At 35.4% G+C, this 25,086-nt stretch overlaps 1 protein-coding gene and 1 long non-coding RNA gene across 13 annotated transcripts in view; both read right to left on the bottom strand.

Moving 5' to 3' along the window:
- LOC141378551 (uncharacterized) overlaps positions 1-9,065 on the bottom strand; it is a 102,747-nt gene extending 93,682 nt beyond the window's left edge. For all 12 annotated transcript variants that reach the window (XR_015513307.1, XR_015513296.1, XR_015513301.1 and 9 more), the window contains exon 1: positions 8,939-9,065. This is a non-coding gene — a long non-coding RNA (uncharacterized LOC141378551). The remainder of the gene's footprint in view (positions 1-8,938) is intronic.
- A 2,428-nt stretch (positions 9,066-11,493) lies between these two features.
- Positions 11,494-23,440, bottom strand: slc22a15 (solute carrier family 22 member 15). The gene is given in 12 exon segments (NM_001109699.1): positions 11,494-12,346; positions 13,312-13,470; positions 13,988-14,060; positions 15,755-15,863; positions 16,029-16,111; positions 16,197-16,337; positions 16,451-16,666; positions 18,864-18,993; positions 19,079-19,243; positions 20,275-20,407; positions 20,580-20,723; positions 23,231-23,440. Coding segments are annotated over 12 exon segments (1,494 nt in total). The 5' UTR covers positions 23,315-23,440; the 3' UTR covers positions 11,494-12,289.
- Positions 23,441-25,086: the final 1,646 nt, after the last annotated feature.

Here is a 25,086-nt window from a genome sequence, read left to right as displayed (position 1 = left end):
CTGTTACATGCAGTGAAAATTTGACCCCTCCGACCATACACAAACATCACTCATTTCAGGGGAAGTCGAGAACCATAGAAGAGTAAATAAGATGCATGAGGGAAAAACAATCAATTGAAAACACATTTATTCAGATTTTCACATTTCAATTTGTAATTATTGTACACTTATGGCTGGGTTTGGAGTCCAGGGACATGGGGGGTATATTACAGAAACTAAACTAATTTAAAAATTTTATCCTACTGTATCTGTTTGGTAACCATAGTCATTTCAGTTAATTTCATGGTCATTTTAATTTTAGACCAAATTTAGGACAAAAGCTCTTATTAAACAGCATGTCCTGGGGTGTTGGGACATTACAGAAGCATCTTAAGTGAAGTATTCTAAACTAATTTCAAGAGAAGAACATGATATGATTGATCGCGGATGGTCTTCCATCCGTAATCAGCAGTAACCCAATCATATTGATTGAAGCCTACTATAGACAGATTTCATGCGGCCGCCATTTTAAAAGTGAAATTGAGGCTGCGGTGGGAAGAAACCTGTAAACATCGCCTGAGTCATACTGGACCTGGCTGTATATCTTATCAGCGAAGAGAAAGTGACACAAATGTGTAATTTCACCGCCTTCCAAGTGACCGGAAGGTCCGTTCTCAATGCAGTGAAAATAAAAAGGGATATCGGACCTCTTTTTTAGTGAAGTTAAGGGAAATGGCACTAGTTATTAGCTAACATTTTCTTTCCCAAACACACGTTTTAGATGCCATTTATCAAACTCAAGTTAATGAACTGATTATTCCACTATATTAGACTTGTCACGATACTGAATTTCCGTACTGAAATTTACTTTAAAAAAAAAACTCAATTTCCCGTTAACATTTAATCACTGCTGAGCTCATTCTTAAACGGCACTGATTTGCCGTTGTATTCATCAGTGCTCAGCAGAAATGACTGTGATTGGCCGTAAAGGTCATCAGTTTAAGGTCATCTCTCCCGGGACAGCATGCCAAACCTGCTAATAGCGTCAAGCAATATTAAAGTCCTCTTGAACCTAACAAAGAATCCTAAAAAATCTCTCAACTTAAGGGCAACCCAAAAGCTTATAATTAAAATGTTTAACAACATCGTTGAAAATCAAGAACAAAATTGTTTGAAGGATCCTGAATGTTTCCATGACGAAATACTGACAGCCGTGCAACATGATGTTAGCACAGGAACTGCAACCAGCATTACAGAAACCATCAAAGTGTCATGATTCCAGAAGCATTACCAGTTATAAGGCAAGGGAGTAATGCCTCAAGCTTTTTTTTTTTAAATTGGCAACTCAATTAGCACTCATTAGCAACCTGTGCAGTGCTGGTTGTTTTGTAACAACCCTGAGAGTGGATTTTCGAACTTGATGACAAGGTTTCCTAACTAAAGATAAAAAATTATTTTGTAAGAATGGATATAAATGCCAAATCAAGTGAAAATGTGCTTCATAACTTCATTTTCGTGCAAATTGGAGAAATTACAACATCCTAAATAAGGCCTTAGACAAGAAATGTTCTGTAATATGCCGCCAGGGTTCCATTAAATACGTTATGATAAAATAATATATGCCTTCAGTGATTTCCTGAAGATAAATACCAAAAAATAGCACAACTGGAATAACTACAGCAGTCTTGATCGTCTGATCTTATATGAAGCAAGAGATCGCAATTACATATGATGATGTTTGCAGGTGCTGTAGAACTGTCCCAATTCTTAGGGGTAAATTCTGAAGCCCTTTCCCATAACCCTCGGTTGTAAGGACCAAAGGGAAGGAAAAGGGGTAGGGGTACAAAAATAGAATTGGGATTGGGCCTATATGACGTACTTTGATTTTACAAATTTATTTATTTTACTATTTATACAGCACAATGCTTAAGTAACTGTCTAAAGTATGTGAATCTAATAAGACATGCAACTGGCTGTCTGATGTGAAGCATACATGTGGCCATAATTTTTACGCAGCTTTGTTTCAGCATCGCAACCTGTACTGTGAAAGAGCGCTAACTCTAAAAGTTGCGTTTATAATAACCCAAAGTTAAGCACTGGTGAAAAGCCCAAAACAGTCTTTCCATCAGAAGGAAAATGTTAAAGGTGCTTTATGCAAGTTTGACACCCAGGGGTTAATGTATTGCATTCCTGGATCAAAACAAACACAAGCGCACGTTGCCAGATTCAGGACGAACAGGAGCGAGTCTAATGTTCAAGCCTAAAGGCTGATTTAAACTGTGTTCCATGAAAGGTAAACCATTGTGAAATAAAGGTTTATAATAATAATAATAATAATAATAATAATAATAATATATGCTCTGCATATATATATATATATATATATATATATATATATATATATATATATATATATATATATATATATATATATATATATATATATATATATATATTATTACTATTATTATTATTATTATTATTATAAACCTTTATTTCACAGTGGTTTACCTTTCATGGAACACAATATAAATTAGCCTATATATAAATATATATATAAATATATATATAAATATATATATATATATATAAATAAATGTCAAAAGAGATGCCAGGGGTTTAAGTGTGGAAGTGCCTGCAAAATAACTTTATCAGTTCATTTATTTACATTAAAAAAATTGTATTGCATTGTAAAAGTACTCTCAAAAAGCTATAGCCTAGGTATCTCCTATACTTTGGTGAACACAGTCTAAAATGAAAATGAAATGAGATTTTATTAAATAAAACTGACTGTTACTGCACTATCTAGTAAGTGGGTCTCATAGGGAGTAGATGAGCATTAGAATGTTACTTTAAACATTTAACACTATACTACGCTCTAGACAGAACATGAAGGACAAGACTGTATAGTGTTTCTATAGGCAGAGCAGCGGCTGAGTCAACCAACAGCAGACATCCAGCCTCTCTTGTCAATACAAACCATTTGAAAGATTTTAAGGTCACCGAGCAAAAGAGGGTGCAGCTTACACACATGTGAACATAACACTGAAAAACAAATCTGTCATGAACAGACACACACACGCGCACACGCGCACACGCGCACACACACACACACACACACACACACACACACACACACACACACACACACACACACACACACACAGTTAAGACTAACAGCCTAAGGGGACAAAGACATGCCAGGAGGAGAATATACAGTAATTGTAAAGGGTGGTAGAGAAATTAGAATGAATAGGATAGAAGGTGGAGAAACGGGGAGTGATGAAAGAGAGAGACAGGTATGGATAGACATAGTGGAAAACATAGGCAAACAAATGCATGAAGTTGAAGTTATTGTCATGAAATTCTAAAGGAACTCTAATGGCAATTTTTCTATTATTTGTAACCAGTTCCAAAGAAAATAAATAGGGCTGCACAACATATCGTTTCAGCATCGATATTGCATTGTATGCAATCCACATCGCTTCTTGTGAAAGGGTCCATTAGCTTTAGCATGCATGTTATTGAGATATTGGATGCTTATTAGTACTTATAAAATTATAGTCTGATCGTATTCTACATCCCTAACCCAATGTCTAAACTACTTTAATGTCTAATAAGTAGCAAATTAGATGTTTTTTAAAGTAAAAGGTAATAGTTAATGGTTTGCTAATAGCGAGAAGATAACATTAAAATAAAAGTGTGACTATAAATTCTTTCCAAATAGTGCTATCCAATCATTTAGTAAAATTGTAGATACAGTACATTGCAATATACTTGTATAGATCCAAAAGAATTTGTTAAAACAATTAATCTGAATATAAAATAAATAAATAAATAAAAACTTATTAGCCCAAACAAATAATGGGATGGGGTAATAGGCCCTGTTGACCAAAACAGAACTTTTGGGAGATTTTAATTTATAATTTTAATTATAGTAGCTATTTTTTAATAATAATGTTTTAGGTGGTTTTATCCATGTTTTTATAGGACAGTGAAGATCTACAGACAGGAAAGTATGGGGAGCAGAGTTAGGGAAATGATCGCCAAAGGACCTCAGAACTCAGGTCGCTGTGAGCACCTCTGTGCTATGTGTCGACACACTAACCACTAGGTTATTGGTGCACACAATAAAGTAGATATAGTAGATATTTTTTGGTGCCAAAGTTGAACTTGTGAAATTGTATCATCTTAAAATCCTTTATTTGATAACTACTTTTTGCAAATAACACATTATCTGCTCTGCTGAAGTCAATGTTAACAGTTTTCCCTCATTCTCTTTTAACTTGTTTGATCTAACAATCAAATTTCCATTGAGATGAATGCACTATCATCCTATATTTCTCTCTACATTGTTAGTATCTGCCCTTAAGGCAGGATCATTGTTCAGCTGAACTTCTGAACCGGATTAGTTTTTGTGTATGCGTGTATACATAATGTCACACCTTCAATCATCAGACTGCCAGCGGGATAAACAACATGATTTGTAATTGCCAATGACTTAAACACAGTGAAATCGAGACTGGTAAGGTTACTATCAGACATCTGAAATAACCAAATCAGTATATGGGTTGATGAAGAGTTCAGGTGTCAAAATCTCAGTAAACCCTTTTGAGCATGAACATCAGCCCCTAACAGGTAGAGTATGATCTGAAGTGTTTGTAAGAGGATCAGTCATGGTGGAAACTGTGAACGCAATGTGTCATGACCTCTACTGGCAGCATCAGTGTGTGTTGGAATGCAGAAACAGCAGCTGGTGTCTACACTGTAATTACAGCGCAGAGCAACACATGCTTCCTGACACACACACACACACACCTTTAACCTATACTCACAGTCTCACACAACCTCTCTGAAGTCAGAATTCACAAAACAAGAGCAAAGGTGAGAGACACATTGTAAATTATTTATCTGCCTTTATATAATTTATCCAATAGAGTTTATATATGCAGACTGCAGTTATATTTGATTATATTATTCATATTCTGTACCGGAAAAATACTGTTACTAACTGTTAGACTAGTCTGTTTGATACCTCAAAAGCTAAAAAGCACGGTTTAATTTAGTACCATCTTAGCTATATTATATTCATTTGTAATGTTGCTTGTAGATATTTTTTTTTATTTATTTACCTGCTTTGTTTTTTACTAGACAAATCATATACTGAACCACACTGAAACCGTGACCCTAAAACTATGATATGAACATGTAGATTCTGATAGACTGACCAACTGAGATGATAGATAGAGAGACAGAGACAGACAGAACGACCTAGACAGACAGATAGATCAACCTAGTTAGACAGATCAAGCTAGACAGATAGACAGACAGACAGACAGAGATAGATAGACAGACAGACAGACAGACAGACAGACAGACAGACAGATCGACCCAGATAGACAGATCAAACTAGACAGACAGACAGACCGACTGACCTAGATTGACAGATCAAGCTAGACAGACAGACAGACAGACCCAGATACACAGATAGACAGACAGAGAGACAGACAGACAGACCTAGATACACAGACAGACAGACAGACAGATCAAGCTAGACAGACAGACCGACCAAACTAGATTGGCAGTTTAGGCTAGACAGACAGACAGACAGACAGACCTAGATACAGGCAGACAGACAGACAGACAGACAGACAGACAGACCTAGATACAGACTGACAGACAGAACTAGATAGGCAGATCAAGACAGACAAACAGTTAGACTGACCTAGATACACAGAAAGACAGACAGACGAACAGACAGACAGACAGACATGGGCTCTCTCTGTAAGCACATTTAAGTGGAAAAGTGCTTGATGACATCCAGACTTCTTAAGAATGAGGATATCACCTCACCTTGCTGCTTACTGCAACTTCAAATGACTTCAGATCACATAATTTCCTGTTGGTCTTTGGCACATGATCATTCTCACCTCAGGATAACGTGTTATTGCCTACTGTACTTCCTTCAGGGGGATATTCATTCATGAAGCAAATATGAGGGGAAACATCCAACAGACTGTGATGGAACTTGTTGTTGACCAAAGTTGACTGAATTTGAGTTATACAACTAATTTTCTCACGGCCTTGGGTTAATCACAGTAAACGGCAGTGCTGCATATTTTAAAGTCACATTCATCAAATACAGATGCTGGGTGAGTTTTCAGGGTTCACCGAGAGGGTGATTGACATGCTTTAATAAAGAAGAATCAGTTTAGTGATAATGCTACACCCACTGTCAGCACATCTGCATGAGCGTTTGATGGTGCAAAAATGCTTATGAATGAAAGGGTTCAGCTTGACTGAGCGTCTACAGCATCGCAGGGAGGACTTTTTGCTGTTGAAATTGAATGGGATTACAAATAAAGTACAGTGGCATCTCAATTCACAAATCTGTCATCAAATTAGATGGTCCTCAGTGATACTGTCTCAACTGATTTGTAATCAAAAAGCTTTTTAAGTGACATTAAAGTTTGGCCATTTGCTTTGCATATAATAAATGCGTATTTGCAAGCTTTTCTAAATATTATTCTGAATTAGTTCCTCCTTTCCTTGTAACACCCTAAAGTTGGCATGAAATTTAAGATTGCCATTTTTTCTCATATCATGGAGGCATACACCCAATGGGCTATATGCACATAGACTTTTAATTCCCAGTCTATCCATTACAAAATTACACTTTAAAAAAAAAAATCAGCAATCTTCACTGCCTGTTATATATACGATATGAGGTGGGTCTCAGATCAAACAAGAAGCCCTCCATTAAAATCCATTTTCCCCTGCCATGTCTTTAAAATAGGAGTTTATTTTACCCAGATATTTTCAATCGAATTTCTGCGCTAGCCTGTTGCTTTTGAAATCGCTAGTGATTACAACGGTCTTTCATCTTGTTTTACGCTTGAACAACTTAATGAATATATTGTAATTACATTACAACATCAATGCTGTAAAAACAACCTTGTGAAATTGAAAATAGTCAAATTAAGCTTTCACCGGAAGTTTATCATTGGCTTTAAAACTCTAGCTGTGCATACAGCCTATTGAAATAATCTTGAAATTTAAAACAAAACAAAAAAGTAGGGCTGTACATGATTTCATCCTTTGGGAACTGATTGGATCGTTGGAAGATAGGCGATTATGAAGATTGCTAACATCATGGAGGAAGATGGACAATGGACAAAAGCATGGCATAAATTAGACATGCACGGATAGCACTGCCCTAAGGACATTACATGTGACCAGAAAAGAAGAAATTTCCTTTTGAGGGGAGAGGGAAGGTAATGGTAATTTATTAAACTTTCATTTTTGCAAAAATACAAAAAAAAGGCAATTTAGATTTCATGCCAACACACCTGAACAAAATAATCAACGTTTTTTTCAAGGGCATGATGTTGGAAAAATCTAGCATTGCGATATTTCTTTATTTTGTGATATATATTGCAAAATGAATACAGTTTCACCAGATAACTTGAATATCTCTATTTGGAAAGAATTTATATTGTTAGATCAATTTGATGATTCTGCAGTGGGAGTGCATCTCCATAAATCCAACAAACAATGTATAAACTTTTTGGGGTTACCTGACATGTTTTCGATGAGGTCTGTGTTATTTGCAGTGCATTTATGTATTTTCAAGCATAACAATCCATAAATACAATCAAGATAAAGATACAATTCAAAAAGTGTTTTATCGTTTTGTGAGTCTAAGGCCGTACTCAGACTATGTACAATTGTCTTGAACCGGGCCAAAGCACGCTTGTCCCCCCTTCCGTCTCCCCCGACGGCCCACGCTTATATCACTTTCGGGCCTGGGCACGCTTACGTCATCGATGATGTGATGTTCAGTAAGCTCTCTCGCTCAGCACAGTGGAGATTTCTTTATATCGCAGTGAAATATTTCGCCAAACAGATCAGCCACTTTTGATGCTCATAAACAATTATAAAGTCCTCGTGCTGCAGGTATTAGGAGGTTTGCTAAAGGTGCAGCTGTCGTGCAGTGAAGGGTTAGCGTCTTTAATAAACTATGACAGCTTGCGTTAATTGAACAGTAAGAATGATTAATAAATCAATATGAAACAGTCCCTTAAAAGTAACGTCTCATATCCAGTTTCGGCTTCAGGCGCAATTTGCACTAACACTACAAGCGTACCGCGCCAAAGCCCAAGTGAACAGCGCTCTGGCACACCTCTTCCGACCGAGCCAGGGCGGGCCAAGTGAACCACGCCTGAGCTCGATTCAGAGCACTCACACTTCTCAAACGATCTAGGGAACTGGGTTGGGCACGTTCGGATAGCGTAGTGCAAGTATGCTAACTGAATGATAAAAATAAAGTAATTCAATAAAATTAATCGCTGCTAAAGTTACAAATGCTGAAACGGTATTGTGCAGCCCTAGATCTTCCCATACACACTAGAAACATTTTCTTTCTTCTTCTTAGATTTTTTCACATATATGCCTTACCATTAGAATAGTTAAAATACTCACACCTGGAGGGCAAGCAAGCTTATTATGCACCTGCGACAGTTTCCAAAAAAGTAGACTTCAGCAAAAAAGTATTCTAACATAAAATGAGAGAGAGGAAAATACAAGTTCCAATGATTTCCACCACAAATACCAAAACAAAGCATCAGCTGTTAATCATTAAAAATAAGCTATAATTTGTAGGCCTATTTTGTGACATTCAAATAGGATTTTGAGATTCATGGCACCATTGGAAAGCAACGAAATGGCAATATTTTGCTAACGTAATATTTTAGCAAGGTAACAAACAAAAATCATACAAGAAAAAGATTTTAACTAACACATTAAGTTCTTTGTTTGAAAAACCAAACATTCATTCGCAACAAAGTAACTTAATGTACCCTTGAAATGTTATCCTAATTTCTTTTTTTTTTTTATAACTAATATTTTTTTTAAGAAGTGCACAAATCTTAAAAACAACTCACTGATGTCACTCACTTACGTTGACCGTTACAAGATGGCGGAATCGAGTGGTTCATCGTGGTACCTGTTTGGGCTGTCTGTAGCTGACTCTCATTTCAGAGGCTGCATCCTAAAGGTATCATGTTATCCTGAAGGTAACCGAAAACAGCGACCCGTGTGGTGTGTGACTCATTTCCGGTGATCGCCGGGTATTCAAGCAAGAGTTATGATTGGCTGTTGATATGAATATTTAATAAGATTTTAATAATAAGAAAATGTTATTCCTAGTTTCTGTCTCGGCACAAAATTGAAAATGTTCTTTTATTACGTTGTACGCAAGCTCAGAAACGCTTGTGTTGACGAAAATAATTGTTGGGGAAAACACTAAATTAAATATCCGGTGTATACAGATTTTTAGGTTAGCGTTAAATGGTAAAATTAGTTTTACTCTAAGTGTTGATGATATATCTGTAGGCTACATTAAAACAGCATAATAGGCTAATAAATTAAATTGTGTTTAGGCTACTATTAAAATAAAATGTTACAACATTTCAGAGCATTAGTAAGTAAGCACCAGATGAATTACATCCTTTATTCCGAAGCCATTGTTTTCACAGGTCCTTTTGCTTATTTATACAGACAAAACCAGTAGGCCTGCAGTGTGGCCTGCAGCAACAATCCTGCAAGTTCAGTCTCAGGTCATATTGTTCTATAATTTTCCAGAAATCTGGCTTCCTCCTCAGGCTTCATACCTGTGTTGATGGCTCACCTCACAACACTGTCTTCCCACACCCACATAGAATCACAATGACCTGATATTGAACCGAAGGTACTTTTCTGCACCAGGTGTGTGACAGTTGTTGTGCTTTCCCAATGTGATCATATGCTCTAGGCAGGAAAGTGACATCACTCCAGCGTATCTCTCTTTACATAAATAAGTACCAGTGGTGTTTATAATAATGATGATTTGTGGGAAAACTGTTTTCAGAAACAGAATTTGGTTTATACATTAGGAATCCTTGCACATGAAGCAACAAAAAATAAATTAGCTTTTCCTTGATTTATTATTATAGAATACATATAGAATTTTAGTTAAGTCTGGCCTACTATTAATATTGAGTATGCTTATGACACAGTTCTATATGTGTATGCGGAAAACAACTGGCGGCAAATTATTTAACTGAGGCATTGGTTCATGTCTCTGATTGGTTTTGTGACTCGTATCTTAATTTGAATAAAGGAAAATCTGTTTGTAAGTTTTTCTCACAATCACTGACAGTTCTCCATCATCCTGATGTACTTGTTTAAGAAGAAAAACTCAGGGTTGTCTCTGATTTGAAATATATAGGTCTAACTCTAAATTCACAATTGACATCCCAAAAGCATGACAAGAAGGTCGTTAAAATTGTTCAATTTAATCTGGCCAACTTCAGGCATTTACAACCTTACTTGACTAAAGAAGCTGTAAAATATTTTATACACTCCATCTTTTTTCTCACAGTACATATTGCAGTAGTAGTAGTAAATTTTATTGTCCTTGACAGAAAATGTGCTATGGGCATCAACATATTGCGGCACGTTCCATAAAAACAAACAATAAAAACAATACAAAATACAGAAGTTACAACAATAATAATGCTAATTAAGATAAACTCTTAAGTAAACTCGCTGAAACTGTCTACAAAGGATATCTTATATCAGTTCAACCTAAACTATTCATCATGCCCAACAATTTTCCATCCTGTCTTTAGAGATGCATCAACTTAGATTTACACTGTAAATATGCCAATTTAAACTGTGATAGCATATCTAACGATGCTTTCCAGAACAGTTTTATGTTTCGCAGTAGGCTACTGGTTTGCAGCTGGAAGAGCATCCGCTGTGTAAAACTAATGTTGGATAAGTTGGCGGTTAAACAACTTACAACAACGGTTAACAACTTTGAAACAATTATTGTGAAAAGCGCTATATAAATAAACTTGAATCAGTAACACAAAAACCAATATAGTATGCTTTTTCGTTTCGTCATTTTTTGTACTCATTTGCATTTCATAAATGAATTCCAACATACATTTAAATCAACTTTAAGTGTTTCTACCATATACAAACTTTGTAATTATGTTTATGTCTGAGGCAGACTTAATAACAGACACATTTATTCGTTTTTTATTACACGTTGAACTCAGGGGGCATATATATGATGCAGTCAGAAGACCGCACCTTCTGTATGTGCTGTTTATCTCCCTGTGCTAGGTGATATAACGCCCGCCAGGCCTCGGAGGGAGACTTCAAGAATGAAAACAGTTATTATAGTTAATGCCTGCTCTCTGTCAACCTGTTCTGTCAGCTACATGCAGCGCCACAGGCTGCCATTACAGCAAGGAAAGAGAGAAGGAAACAGGTTTGTGGTTTAAAAAATGGTGTCGGCTTCTTTGAAACTTCCAGCTCCCGAATCCTGTGGTTTACCTGAGCGCTGTTCACCTGCGTCAGAGCTGACTTCACCAGCACGAGGACTGGAGCAGGTCAGAGGTGACTTCAGTTCAGACACCCCAACACAGCGCCATCTATTGGTTAAATAAAGAATATTCACGCTTCTTACACTTGAGGTATTTATTTACACTTCGACGAAAGCGAATGTGCGTTCAAATATGTACAGAAATATACACAAATATACACGTGTAACAATTTTACTCTTCAGTTTAGAGAAGAATAACACAAAAGTAATAAATTCTGCCATTATTCATTATCACAAACATGCTGATATAATTTTCACATTTCGGTGTTTATACACTCGTTTTTCATATATATGTAAATATATAGCATTTTTTGTGTAAAAACAAAGGCCGTACATACAAGTAAGAATCAAAGATTTAAATTATTACTGATAGTTTTCAGTGAATTTTACTTCATGTCCAAGAAAAAAATAAAAATAAAAAAATGGCCGCACTTGACAGACTTCTGTACAATTATACATTTAGAAAACTACCAACAAGAGTGATTGACAAACTAAAGGCATTAAATGATATAATGACAGAATTTATTTTTTAGTTTCAACCATTACTGGTTGAAATTATCTTTGCATCTAACAAAAACCCAGTTTGTAACCATCATTATTAATCGAATGCTAACATTTACATGCTGGTGAATGTAATGTCACATTTTGCATTACAAAACATTCACAAATGGCAGTAAGCACATAAAATTAGCAGGAACAGTCAGATACTATGAGGAATGAGTTATTACTGAGTATCTGGTCCTGACAGGTAAACGTGTTGAACTGATCCTCTGGAAGGCACCGTCAGTCTTTCGCTCTGTCTGGCTCTGGACAAAACACTGGCTCAGGTCAACTGTGTGCAGGAATGTATGCTAGATATTTTTTAAAGTCCTTGTCTCAGTCACTATCATCTTCATTGTGGTCAGTTAAGTGCTTTTCCTCCAAAAGGCGGACCTAATGGCATACAACAGTTCATTATAGAAAATTATAAAGAAAAGTTGTACATGGGATTCCTTTAAATGTGCACGATAGTTTGATGGACATTTAGGGGTTTATTTTGTGATAACAGATTTATTCTATAAAAGAGATGCCCAAATTAGGGCCTGCAGGCCAAAGTTGGCCCATTGTTTGATTTGGCCCACCATCCCATCTGTGAAGAGACGGAGAATTTTGGGGAGGGTTGGAGTTAATGCTTTTAATACACATTGTCGTTTCTAACACAACGTAAGCTTTCATTTGTTACTTTTATTTTTTTAAAGAAAAAAAAACTTGAATTAAATGTTTTAATTAAATGTTGTAAATGAATCAATTCTTTTAAAAATGAACATACTGTTGCTCAGTGGATAGAGCACAATTCAGAAGTCCTCAGTGAGCAAATCAAAGTAAAGGCAGGTGCAGCTTGACTAGTGTATTCGGCATTAAACTCCATGATGTTTGAATGGAATTCTTATGTTTTCATTATTATACGTTCATTATAACAAGTGAAAATATATAATGGATTAGTTAATATGATTAAAGTAATGTTTTCTATTTATTTTAAAATAAACTAGGAAATTATTCATGGAAACTTCGGCCCACGGCCCTCAATCATGTTTATTTTTTGGCTCTTCATAAAAAAAAGTTTGGGCACCCCTGTTCTATCATAACGAATTAAGCAAAACTGAATACAATTCACAACTAATAATAAAACATTGATTTCAGCTGAAATTTTACTCATGGGTTTAATACAAAATAGGTGTTTTCAAGTGCCAAGTCAAAATGACACTTGAAGAAAGGTAATGCAAAAAGTAAATGTAACAAGAGGTTTATACCAGGAATACAAAAACACAATAAATGCCTGGCTGCTATGATCATGCAACCAGAATGAAATCTTTCATGCCACTCTTTAATTAAACACTCTGTGCAATGGTGATGTTTACCTGTGGCTCGAGGATGCGCTGGTATGAGGGGCTGTGCAGCTCATCGAGCGTTTCAGCTGCAGGTTTATTGAGAGTCTCCGGCAGGAGGAGACCCAGACAGCCTGCAGAAATCCCACTCAAGCAGAACACCATAAATGGCATGGAGGTGTGCAGTGATTTCTGGAAAATAACAAACAAGTCAGTACATAATCAAACACACTTTTTCTTAACTTAATGTATTTTATTGCATGAATCAATTAATTTATTGCCACAGCAGCAACTTATGGCTATTTCATGGCAAAATGGATATACATTAAAATATTACATAATAAAAACAAATTCATATTACAATAACAAGTTAAATAGACAAATATAGAATTTTTCACCCAAAAACATATTCAAAGTTATATACGATTTTCTCAGTTAAATTTTTGATATATAACTTAAGATTCTTCCTGGTGGTACCTTTTTAAAAATGTCCATCACTTTGATGGACATTTTTAAAAAGGTACCACCAGGAAGAATCTTATCCTCTCCTTATAAAAATTTGGTCTAATGGTATTTAAACTTCCACATGTCAATAAAATATGCTTCATGGTAAGAGCAGCTTGGCAGTATATCAATTCATTCATTATTGCAAATGTATAATAATGCAAAAAAAAGCATTAGAAAATTACCATTTCCTTTAGTGACTTACCATACTTGGTACAAATGGTGCCAGAATTCCCCCAACTCTACAAGACATTGAACACACTCCCAAACCTGCATTCCTAACACGAACACACACACACAACAGTTTAACCTGTTCATACTGAGACTTTCATGAATTACATTATAGTCTCCACTAGAGGACACCGTTAGCTCAAGCATAGAATATTTCATTAGTGACATTAAATTTAAGGGTTAGTTCACTCAAAAATGAAAAAGATGTCATTAATCGCTCACTAATGTTGTTCCAAACCCCTGAGGCCTTCTTTCATTATAAGAACGCAAATTAAGATGTATTGGATTAAATGCGTGAGCTCTCTGACCCCCCATAAACAGCAACGGTTACAGAAAGAAAGAGGAAAGTAACCAGAAAAACATTGTCAAAACCTTTCATGTGACTCAGGGGTTTAATTGTAATCATATGAAGACTTTTGTTTGCCAAAAGAAAACCTTTACAAATGACTTCAACTGTGTCTCGCAAGTCAGAGTATGCGTTTACTACACTACCTGACAAAAGTATCTGTTGAACTGCATCCCAGTCATCACAATTACAGCAGAAGACCTATTGGAACCCACATAACCCCAAGATTCTCACAGAAATCAGTTAAGTTTGGTGAAGGAAAAATCATGGTTTGGGGTTACATTCAGTATGGCAGAGTGCGAGAAATCTGGCAACATCAATAGCTGAGGTATCAAGACATTTGTGCTGCCCATTACATCACAAACTACAGGAGAGGGCTAATCAGCAGGATTGCACTCCTTATACTTCAGCCTCCACATCTAAGTTCCTAAAAGCAAAGAAGGTCAAGGGGCTCCAGGATTGGCCAGCCCAGTCACCACACGAACATTATTGAGCATGTCTGGGGCCAGATAAAGGAGAAGGGAATTGAAGATGAATCCAAAGAATCTTGATGAACTCTGGGAGTCCTGCAAGAATGCTTTCTTTGCCATTCCTGATGACTTTAATAATAAGTTGTTTGAGTCATTGCAGAGAAGTAAGGATGCAGTCCTCCAGGCTCATGTGAGTCAACATCAATATTACATATTTTTCCACTGCACCATGACTTTATATTCTACACTGTACATTATTTCTGTTGGTGACAAGACTTTATCTAAGCTAAGTCAGACCTTACTGTCCTAATTAAATAAGTAAAAATTAAGGCATGATCATATTTTATTTTGGTTAAATAAGCGTAATCTAGAGGCTTTTGCCTTTCATATAAGCCATTTCTGATACTAAATGATGACAAGTCAGGTTATTATTTGCTGTCCCTAAAACTTGGATAGACGACAAGACTTTTGTCAGGTAGTGTATGAGCAATAGGATACTTGCATGTTGTGTTGTGGACTATAATTGCATTATGTTGTATTGTGCATAGTATAGGTATAGAAAATATAAGATACAACAAGGTAATATTTAAGTTTTTTTTTTTTTTATTCAATTTATTTAAAACTTTATCGTCTATCCCACAGGGGTTAAAAAAAAGTGTCTTTATAAATAGGCTCACACACAACAACAACAAAACATAATACACTTATACTTTTCTGGACTTTGAATCTCTTGTGTCTCTCTTCCTGTCTATGGAGCATCAGAGAGCTCTTGCATTTCATGCAAAATAGCTTAATGTGTGTTCAAAGAAAGAATGACGATAACAAACGAGTAAATAATTACCCTTTCAAACATATTTTTTTCTATGGAAAATTGTAAGTGTAAAAAAGCACCAAACAAAACATGCAGCAAAGGTGCTGGCTGTACCTGATCACGGTTGGGTAGAGTTCTGATGTATACACATACACAATATTAAAAGCAGCACTGACCATCAGTTTTCCCACTAGAGCCAGCGATGTGGCACTTAATAAAGACCCTGCGGAAAGAGAAACAGACTTTAGGGAACTAGATTTTGAATATATGCTACAGGTTTAACTCCTTTTAGCACACTGCTAGCATTATTTACCAGACTGCTAATAAACAAACCCAAATGACACGTTTTACAATTTTTCTGTTAGAATTGTGAAAGAAAAGTGATTACCTGATACAGGTACAACCATTGTGAGCAGACAAGATATGCCTGCAAAGGCAAGAAAATTGGCCATTGACTTTCTCCTGCCTGCCCTGAAAGAAAAACAAACACACTCAAATGAATACAGCAGAAGAGTGTGATAGGTCAGGGTGTAGATGTGGCTGTGAGTGTATTTACCACGGTTTGTTAATGAAGTACATGCAGAGAGGATAAGCAGGCAGTTCCACCAAGCCATACATGGCAACACTAAGGTAACGATTACCTTTATCTTCACCGGCACTGAGAGTGAGGCCGTAATAAACGAGGCTACAGGCATACCTGTAATATACACATAAAACTTGTACATAAGAATACAAAAGTTTTAAAGAAATACAAAAATGGACATCTAGATCATCTCTTGTCAGCTTATAGTGGTTTTGTGAAACACTCACCACACATACATGAGCACCACAGTCCTCCAGCGTAGTACGGGATGTGTGACCAGCTGGAAGACCCCGGGACTGGATGAGTTTGGAGAGCTGGAGGCCCGCCGGAGCTTCACCACAATTCTGCCTTTCCCGTTCCTCAATGCGAAATCCTGCAGGATGTCCTCAGCCTTCTCTGTGTAACCCCGAGAGTAAAGCCATCGGGGAGATTCTGGCAAAGTCCTGGTAGAGTTGAAAAGAAGTAGTAGTAATAGTTTTATTTATATAGCACCTTTCCATAGTTCAAGGTCGCTTGACATAGCTGACGTCCACATTGACAAAACAAACACACAGAGCCATTGAGGTACATTTTGCAAAATACTGATTATAAAAAATATGTTTTTAGGTGAGCATTAAAGGTAGACAGAGATTATTTATTTCTTAGTGATAGTGGTAGGGTATTCCATAACTTGAGATCGTGAACGCCAAAAGACCTTCCACTTAAAGTGGACAACCGACAACAAGGAACATTTAAAAGACCAATCTTAGATGATCTGAGGGATCAAGCAGGAAAGTAAGAGAGCAGTAGTTCTGACAGATATGGAGGTGCAAGACCCATTTAATGCCTTAATGCTGAGGGAACAGAATGTCAGAAATTAGGCAGGCATTGTAATTTTTTAACTTCTAGCCATGAATTTAGCTAGTAGGCTAGCTATTGACATTTGAAAATGTTCATAGTGTAATTTCCTGAAAATAAATTTTCATATTTTAGCTTCAAGAGTTTATACGTACCTGATGATTGATTATAAAGCTTGTTTGACATGCTGTTCCGGGAGAGAGCCCTGAGCTCATAAGATCCTTGAGCCTTGGGCTCCCTACCGTTTGCAAGGAGAGGGGAGTTTGAGGTCAGGTAGCTCTAAATAACTCCCCTGCTGTAGTAGCTAATGAACAGATAGTGCTTACTCTTTAGAGAGAACTATTTACTAGGAGCATGTCTATGGTGCTGATTTAGATGAGTCAATTAACTTAGGTTGCATGTTAATGGACGGTAGGAGGAAACCAGGGAACCTGGGGGAAACCCACACGAGCACTGGGAGAACGTGAAAACTCTGCACAAAAACATCGGCTGGCTTGGTAAGGACTAAAACCGGTGACCTTGCTGTGAGGCAACAGTGTTAACCTTTGGGCCACGTTGTCACCCATCTAAAAAGGAAGAGGAGTAGGGGTGGAAGAGGGGATTCTTCAAAATGAAGATGGCTGTGATATGAAACTGCGATAGGGTTTTTATATTGGCTTAGGAATCGTCTGATTGGTAAATCATAAATTGGATAATGCAGGACCAGCTGCAAGCAATCATAAGCATGTGTCTTCTCGAAATTATTTTATAAATAAACTTCACTTTATAAATTACAATTCATTGTTCATTTGATTTATTTTTGTTTTCCAAAAAAATAGTAAAATAAAATAACATGTTTCACTGAATAGCTCATTTACTTTTTTTTCTTATGAAACATTAAAGGATACATTTTATGTGAATTAAATATGCTTTCTGTGTATTTTTATAGTCACTTTTGTAAATAGATATTGTCTTTGACTTTGATGACTACACTAATCAAACAATATGTATTCAGTTTTTTGGTTATCAATTATCAAAAGGGTTGTTTATTAAGGCTGTTGTCGGCCACAGCCATGCCATAAAATCCCAGACGTAAACACACTTTAAACAGCAGGGAACCTCTCTGCACCATTTCTCTCCTTACACTCTCCTTTTACTAACAACAATACATACATTAATAATAATAATAATAATAAATAATCTACTGCAACTTTAACACAATAAGTGAAGTTTTTTATAAACTAATTTCTAGATGATCGAGTGCTTATGATTGATCACAGCATTAACATTTCGCATTAACAATCACACAATATACCAATCAGATGAGTCCAAATGCACATACAGTAAAAAGCCTGATTGTAGAATCGTCCTATCCACCCTGACCCCTTCCCCTCTTTTCTAGCCTAATCCAGGGGAGCTCTTGAGACCTACCTAAGCACAGACTCCCCTATCTCCCGACTAAGCAGGAGGGAGCCCCGGAGGCTCGAGGATTCTCTAAGCTCAAGGCTCTCTTTTGGGACAGCATGTCAAATACGCATTTATCTTATCAAGCATCAGCTAAGTGTGAAACAAGAATAACACTTTGAACATGCTACAAGATATAGCTATCCAAGTGAACATATGAGTCTTAAAGCATAACACTAATTCATAAACCATCAACTACTGAAGAGTTGTGTATTGTAGTATAGTGTTCAGTATTTAAGATTTTAGGTGAGGGGGTATAACTTTTGTGTCCAAGAAGCAACATCAAAAGCAGCTTTACACAGCAACTTTTAAATAAATTCACAGTGCTATAGTTGAACAGGATGCAGTGATCTAACTCACACACACAGCAGGAAGAGCAAAAGTCCAGGACAGTTGGCAGCAGTTGCGAGGTTTCGCCACGGCCGAACATAATAACCCAACGCAGCGAACAGAGAGATGCCCACTGCAAAGGTCATATTAGTCAAGGTCCCTGGAACACAGAGAAACACATTAGTATCATGCGATTACTGTGAAAGTAAACAGTGAAAATGTTTGTATAATAGATAAATGTGCACCTGTCATCGCCCAGTAGGACTTTCCCACATATTCCTGAGTCAAAACAAAGCAGACCAACGCCATTCCTCCATTCATCACACCAACCAGCAGCCGAGACACAGCGAACGCCTCATAACTGGGTGCTAATGCGGTGCCATAACCAAACAAGACCTCAAAAAACAGACCTGAGAAAGAGGAGTCGATATCGTATGATAAATTATTGGTTTTTTTTCCTTTTGGCTTTGAGTTGGTTGTGTATCATGTGAAGCAACATCTATGCAGTGCAGAGCAGCTATAGAACGCATTAATGTACACACACACATATTTTTTTCTTTTTTAAATATTTCGCAAATGATGTTCAACAGAGCAAGGGAATTTTGACTGTGTCTGATAATATTTTTTTCTTCTGGGAAAAGTCTTTTTTGTTTTATTTCGGCAAGAATAAAAGCAGTTATTACTTTTTTAAAAGGCATTTTTAGGTTAAAATTATTAGCCCCTTTAATCTAAATTGTCTGTAGTGTATGTTAGTGAATGAGAGTGTATGGGTGCTTCTCAGTGATGGGTTGCAGCTGGAAGGGCATTCGCTACGTAAAACATATGCAGGATAAGTTGCCGGTTCATTCGGCTGCGGTGACCCCTGATTAATAAAGGGACTAAGTCGAAAAGAAAAAAAAGAAAAAAAGAAAAAAAAAATTATATATATATATAAAAAAATTATATATATATATATATATATATATATATATATATATATATATATATATATATATATATATATATATATTAGTGCTGTCAAAATTAACGCGTTTAATTTTGAAATAATTAACAATTTATCAATTTAAATATCTATGCGAAAAATGTTTTGCATATCTGCTTGTTTGTCAAAATAAACCTTTACTTTGGATGTAATTAATCACAATTATTATTTGGCCATCACTACTTTTTAGCAGAAAATTAATGGACCTGACTGTGATTTTTTTTTTGTGATTTGATAATTCAACTCAATTCAAGACCTCTGTGTATCTGCAGGAGCTAAGCTGATTCATTTTGTTTTGCATATATATTACAGCAAACATTTTGCAAAAGTGGGTATCTACGACTTTAAGGCTGACATTATTTACAAAACAATTTAAACAGACTGCAGATGTTTAGTGCTTAATGTTGCAAGCCCTATAACAATGTGTAGATTACAGATACAAGTTCATCTCTTTCCTACCAGTTAAAAAAACAGGTTTCCTCCCAATTTTATCGGATAGTGGTCCAAACACGACATTTCCAATCAGCACACCAGCAAAGAACAGAGACCCAGCCAAATTCACTTTGTAGGCTTGATGTTTAACCAGGTACCACTGCAAAAAATAAACAATATATATTTATGTATACCTGCTGTCCTGCTCCAACATAAATAATAGAAGACTAGTTAAAAGATTAGTTCTTTCAAATTTGATATGAAGACAAGCTGCTTTTTGAAAACATGATCAAGCTTACTCAGGTTTTACTACATTACTGACAGTCTCTTACCTCAGTCACAATTGAGTTGACATCCTCTGTGAATTTCACACTTTGGGTTACGTCTCCATCCACACCTTCAGTTACTGGTTCTATGTGATATTCTGGCACAGCACCCACTAAGATGATGAGCATGGACTGACATGCCATGTAAATCTGATTAAATCAAAACAACACTCAAATTAAAAACTAGAATGTCTTTGGGTCAAAATAAGACATCTCATTTTTTATGTCTGCATCAAATTAAATTGACAAAATAGTTATTTTATATACATAGAAATGATAATAAATGCAATCAAAGTGAATATTAAATTGATTACTAAACAAAATATGAGAAATAGTATGCCATTTTAATTCTGCATAGCATATATATATATTTATTTAAAAATCAAACGACAAACTTATTTGACCTGTACACGTTATTATGTATAAAAGGAAAAGCAATCATAATAAATGTCATACTAAAAATCATACCAAAAAAAACATTAAAAATCATACTAAAAACACAAATATTTACATTATTAAAAACTTTGAAGGATAGCTTAAGAATTCCTTTTTTAATAATAAAAATATTCTAATTTACAGAAGAAAAAATAGAGCGGCATTACTTATTGACGCCTGAAAACACATCTTCTTTGATTCTTTTAAAAAAACTTAATTGTTTCCCTTTATTTTTAGTAAAAGGTAAGTCATTGACTTACGAACATAATTTCATATTCTACCAGCTATGAGACTAATCACTAAAATTGTTTTTAAGGTACTGGGTGCACAATTTTCCCTGATGTTAAGTAGAATTTTTTAAGAAAACCACCTGTCATCTTTATTGAAATGAATGCTGGATTTAAAAGTATTAAGATTACCATTCAAGACAATACAGAGTAATGGGAAGGAAGTTTAAAAATACACTCTGTATGAAAATAAATGAAGCAAGATACATTTAGCTTATCAATAAATCAAGAATATTACCTGACATGTAAACGCGTCTAGCTAATTTGGTCTATTTTTTTCCTACTGCTCAATAATTAATGAGAAGCATTGCAGTAATGTTCTTTTCTGGATTACAACAACTTTAACACTTTATAATAACTACACACTATGAACCATTTATGAAGCATTAGCATCTAGTGAATTCATTATTTGTTGTGCATTAACTCTACATTAATAAGCAGTTTATAACTGCAGCTACAAATGCTGTTTTCTTGACAATAACAACATTTATAATGTGCTATATAAGTTTACTTTCATAATTTGTTATTGATTTATTTTTCAATACTAAATTAAGTATTGAATTATATCTACAAACCATTTCTATTTAAGAGTAGTTGGAGGTTTTTAAGATCATTAAGAATGAGTTGGTAAATGATTAATAAACTGTTGAAAATAACATTTATGATTCTTGTTATTCAGGCCTATTTTAATAGTTAATTTATATGTTAATAAATGCTTTATTAACTCAACTTCATGCAGTTTTGTGACCTAATCTAAAGTCAGGACTATTTATGCTTTATAAGTCCTTTATAAATGTCAAATGCCCTACCTCCTTACATCAGGCGAACCCCTTTGCTGTCTACCGACCTTTTCTCCTTGTCCTTTGTCACCTGATTTGATCTCTGTTGGACAGTGTAACCCCTACTCATACAGTTGTTTTACTAAAGATGTGTACTATGTGTTATGTGTGGTAGTTAGTTGAAAGTTGAATGAATGAACTAATTTTTATTTATGTATAAAAAAATTCCAAACAAGATTTAAAAAAGTTGAGGGCTGCACGTTGGCGAAGTGGGTAGCACGTTTGCCTCACAGCAAGAAGGTTGCTGGTTTGACGACCCAAAGGGACTAAGCCGAAAAGAAAATGAATGAATGAATGAATAAATGAATGAATAAAAAAAATTAAGATAAATTCTTTAGACTGAGTAATAACAAATAATTTATTTTAATCTTAAAGATTGTGCTAAAGGATGAAACTAAACGATTGAGGAACGAGGAGTGTTTGAATATTGATACTAGTCGAAACAAAATTTCTGAACAAATTCACATATACAAATTAAATGTATTAAAGTTTCATCATCCTTAACACAAATGTACAATTACTCAGAATATCAACATATTTGGAAATAAATGAGTTAGCCGGATATATTTTATGCAATATTTTAAAGTGGATTTCTTTAGTTTTATTAGGTAGAAAGTACTTATGAGGCAACAAAAGCCTTTCTCTAGTCTATATTACTAATTACAACCCAATGGAATCTGCCTCGCGGAAAAATACGATTTATTTGCTGAAGAATTGGATGAATATGTTTATTATTACATTTTTTATCATGACTGTCAATGCCTTCCACCAATAATGCTAAATCCTTCATATTTTTTGCATTGTATTGTAGATGACTAAGTGCATTAAACCTGGGATTATAAAAACTCCCGCAAATTAAACCGAAATGAAGGAAGAGGTAAACAAACAAACGCACAATTTAGTTAATTATTCACTCATACGAAAGCAAATACATCCACTGCCTAAAGATAAGGTATTGCAAACAAGACAAGGTTTGACCCTCAATATATCCATTTTGCATAGATTGCCGGCTCGTGCTATCGGAAACGCAAATACATTTACCTACATAAATACATGTCAGTCCTCTGTTTATGCATTTGCATGTATCATTAGTTACCTGGAGGAACACCAGCACTGTGATCATCCGCTTCTGGTGACTTCCAAACTCTCCAACCACCTGGAAAGCCTCCTCTAAATCCATTCCAGAGTCAAATCATCCAACTGCATGACACCGACTGGATATTTTCATCTTTAAATTGGGGTTTGATAGCAGTCGAGGTTTCAGATGCTCCGCTGTAAATCTGGCTTCCCTTCGCAGACGTGGAATGAAACCACGTGATACAAAGGACGAAGTTGTTTGGATGAGACTGGAGGATCTAAACACGTGTTAGAAGAGAGCGGGTTTGATTGGGTTACAGAAACAGGATTAACGCTTTGCGGAAATTGAAGTAGGTGTTTTAAGTGATCTTCATTCATGTTCTTTTCAACGTAGTCCCTGTGCTAATCTGGGGTCGCAACAGCGGAATGAACCGCCAATTTATCCAGCATGTTTTACGCAGCGGATGCTCTTGCAGCTGCTGCAACCCAACACTGGAAAACATCCATACACATCATTCACAACCTACGGACAATTTAGCTTAAAGTTACCCGATTTACCTGTACCTCTTTGGACTTGTGGGGAAACCGGAGCACCCGGAAGAAACCCACGCCAACACGGAGAGAACATCCAAACTCCACACAGAAACGCCAACTGACCCAGCCAAGGCTCAAACCAGCGACTTTCTTGCTGTGAGGCGACAGTGCTACCCAGTGTGCCACCGTGCAGCCCTTAGGTGATCTTATTAAAAAATAAATAAATTAAAAAAATTTTATCTTATATTGTCTTGAAAAATGAATGCCTCTATATGAAAAAGTCTGTTATAATAAATGTGTATAATAAAGGACGTCTTAATTCTATTTAATTCTGCTCTTCAAATTAAACTTTCGAAATTAATTGGCTTAACCAGTAATAAGGAAGATTTATTTGGAAACGGGTTTTTGCTTTTGTTGGAGGCATTCATTTCTATTGTGTAATTATAACATAACCAAAATTCCTGTTAGTTTCAAATTACAAAAAAAAAAGTACTTTTGGCCTGAGCTTTAATTCATAAGCACAATTTTACTCCTCACAAAATTTTTTTGGATTAAAAATAAATGTTTGTTTTTCAGTCAACGGTTTAACAACAGTTTGCTTTTAGTTAGTCAGTTTTAATGAATTACTTTAAATTTATTTCCAAAATATAACATACCAGTAAGTCCCCAAAAAATATGCCATTGTTAGGGGAGTTATAACATTTTGAATTACTATGCTCTTTAAAAATAGCAATCATCTCCCTCCTACAAAAGGATCTGGATCCAACAGACTGTTTATAGGCAAAATTTGTTTTTCTGATAAAAAAAAAAAATTTAGATTTCTTTTTATTGGAAATGTTGTTACATTGTCTCCCTGTAATCTCTTATTGGAAGAAGTATCTTTTTAATTAATCAACAAATTTGAAACAATTTTTGAAAAGGTTTCATTCTAACATTGATGTAAAATGTTAATTTTGTCAATTTCATACTAAAACTGTGTCATTTATTTTTTTATTAATTTATAAATTATTTTTGTTTATTACAAATCTTCCTCTACTAAAAGAAATGCTTGTTTTGTTTTAAATTTGATTTATTTTCTTAGTAAATTAGCATTTGTGGATATAGAATTTTCAAATACCAGAATTTTATCATTATTTACATTTATTCCATTATCTAAATAATAAAACAGAACTATTTTATTTTGTAATGACTATGTACTGTAGTTGATTGTTAAATGTCTTACTCTCAAGTTTATATTGTTCTTTATTATTATTATTCTCTTTCTTTCTCTTGTAACTTTTTCCATTGACAATGTAATTCATAAGCTGCAAACAAATAATGCTACAAACTTGTCAACTGTTT

This window comes from Danio rerio, chromosome 17, assembly GCF_052040795.2.
Source record: "Danio rerio strain M-AB ecotype USA chromosome 17, GRCz13ab, whole genome shotgun sequence".
In the NCBI taxonomy this organism is placed as follows: domain Eukaryota; kingdom Metazoa; phylum Chordata; class Actinopteri; order Cypriniformes; family Danionidae; genus Danio; species Danio rerio.
The sequence above is the reverse complement of the archived record's forward strand: the minus strand, read 5'-3'. Positions and strand labels throughout refer to the sequence as shown.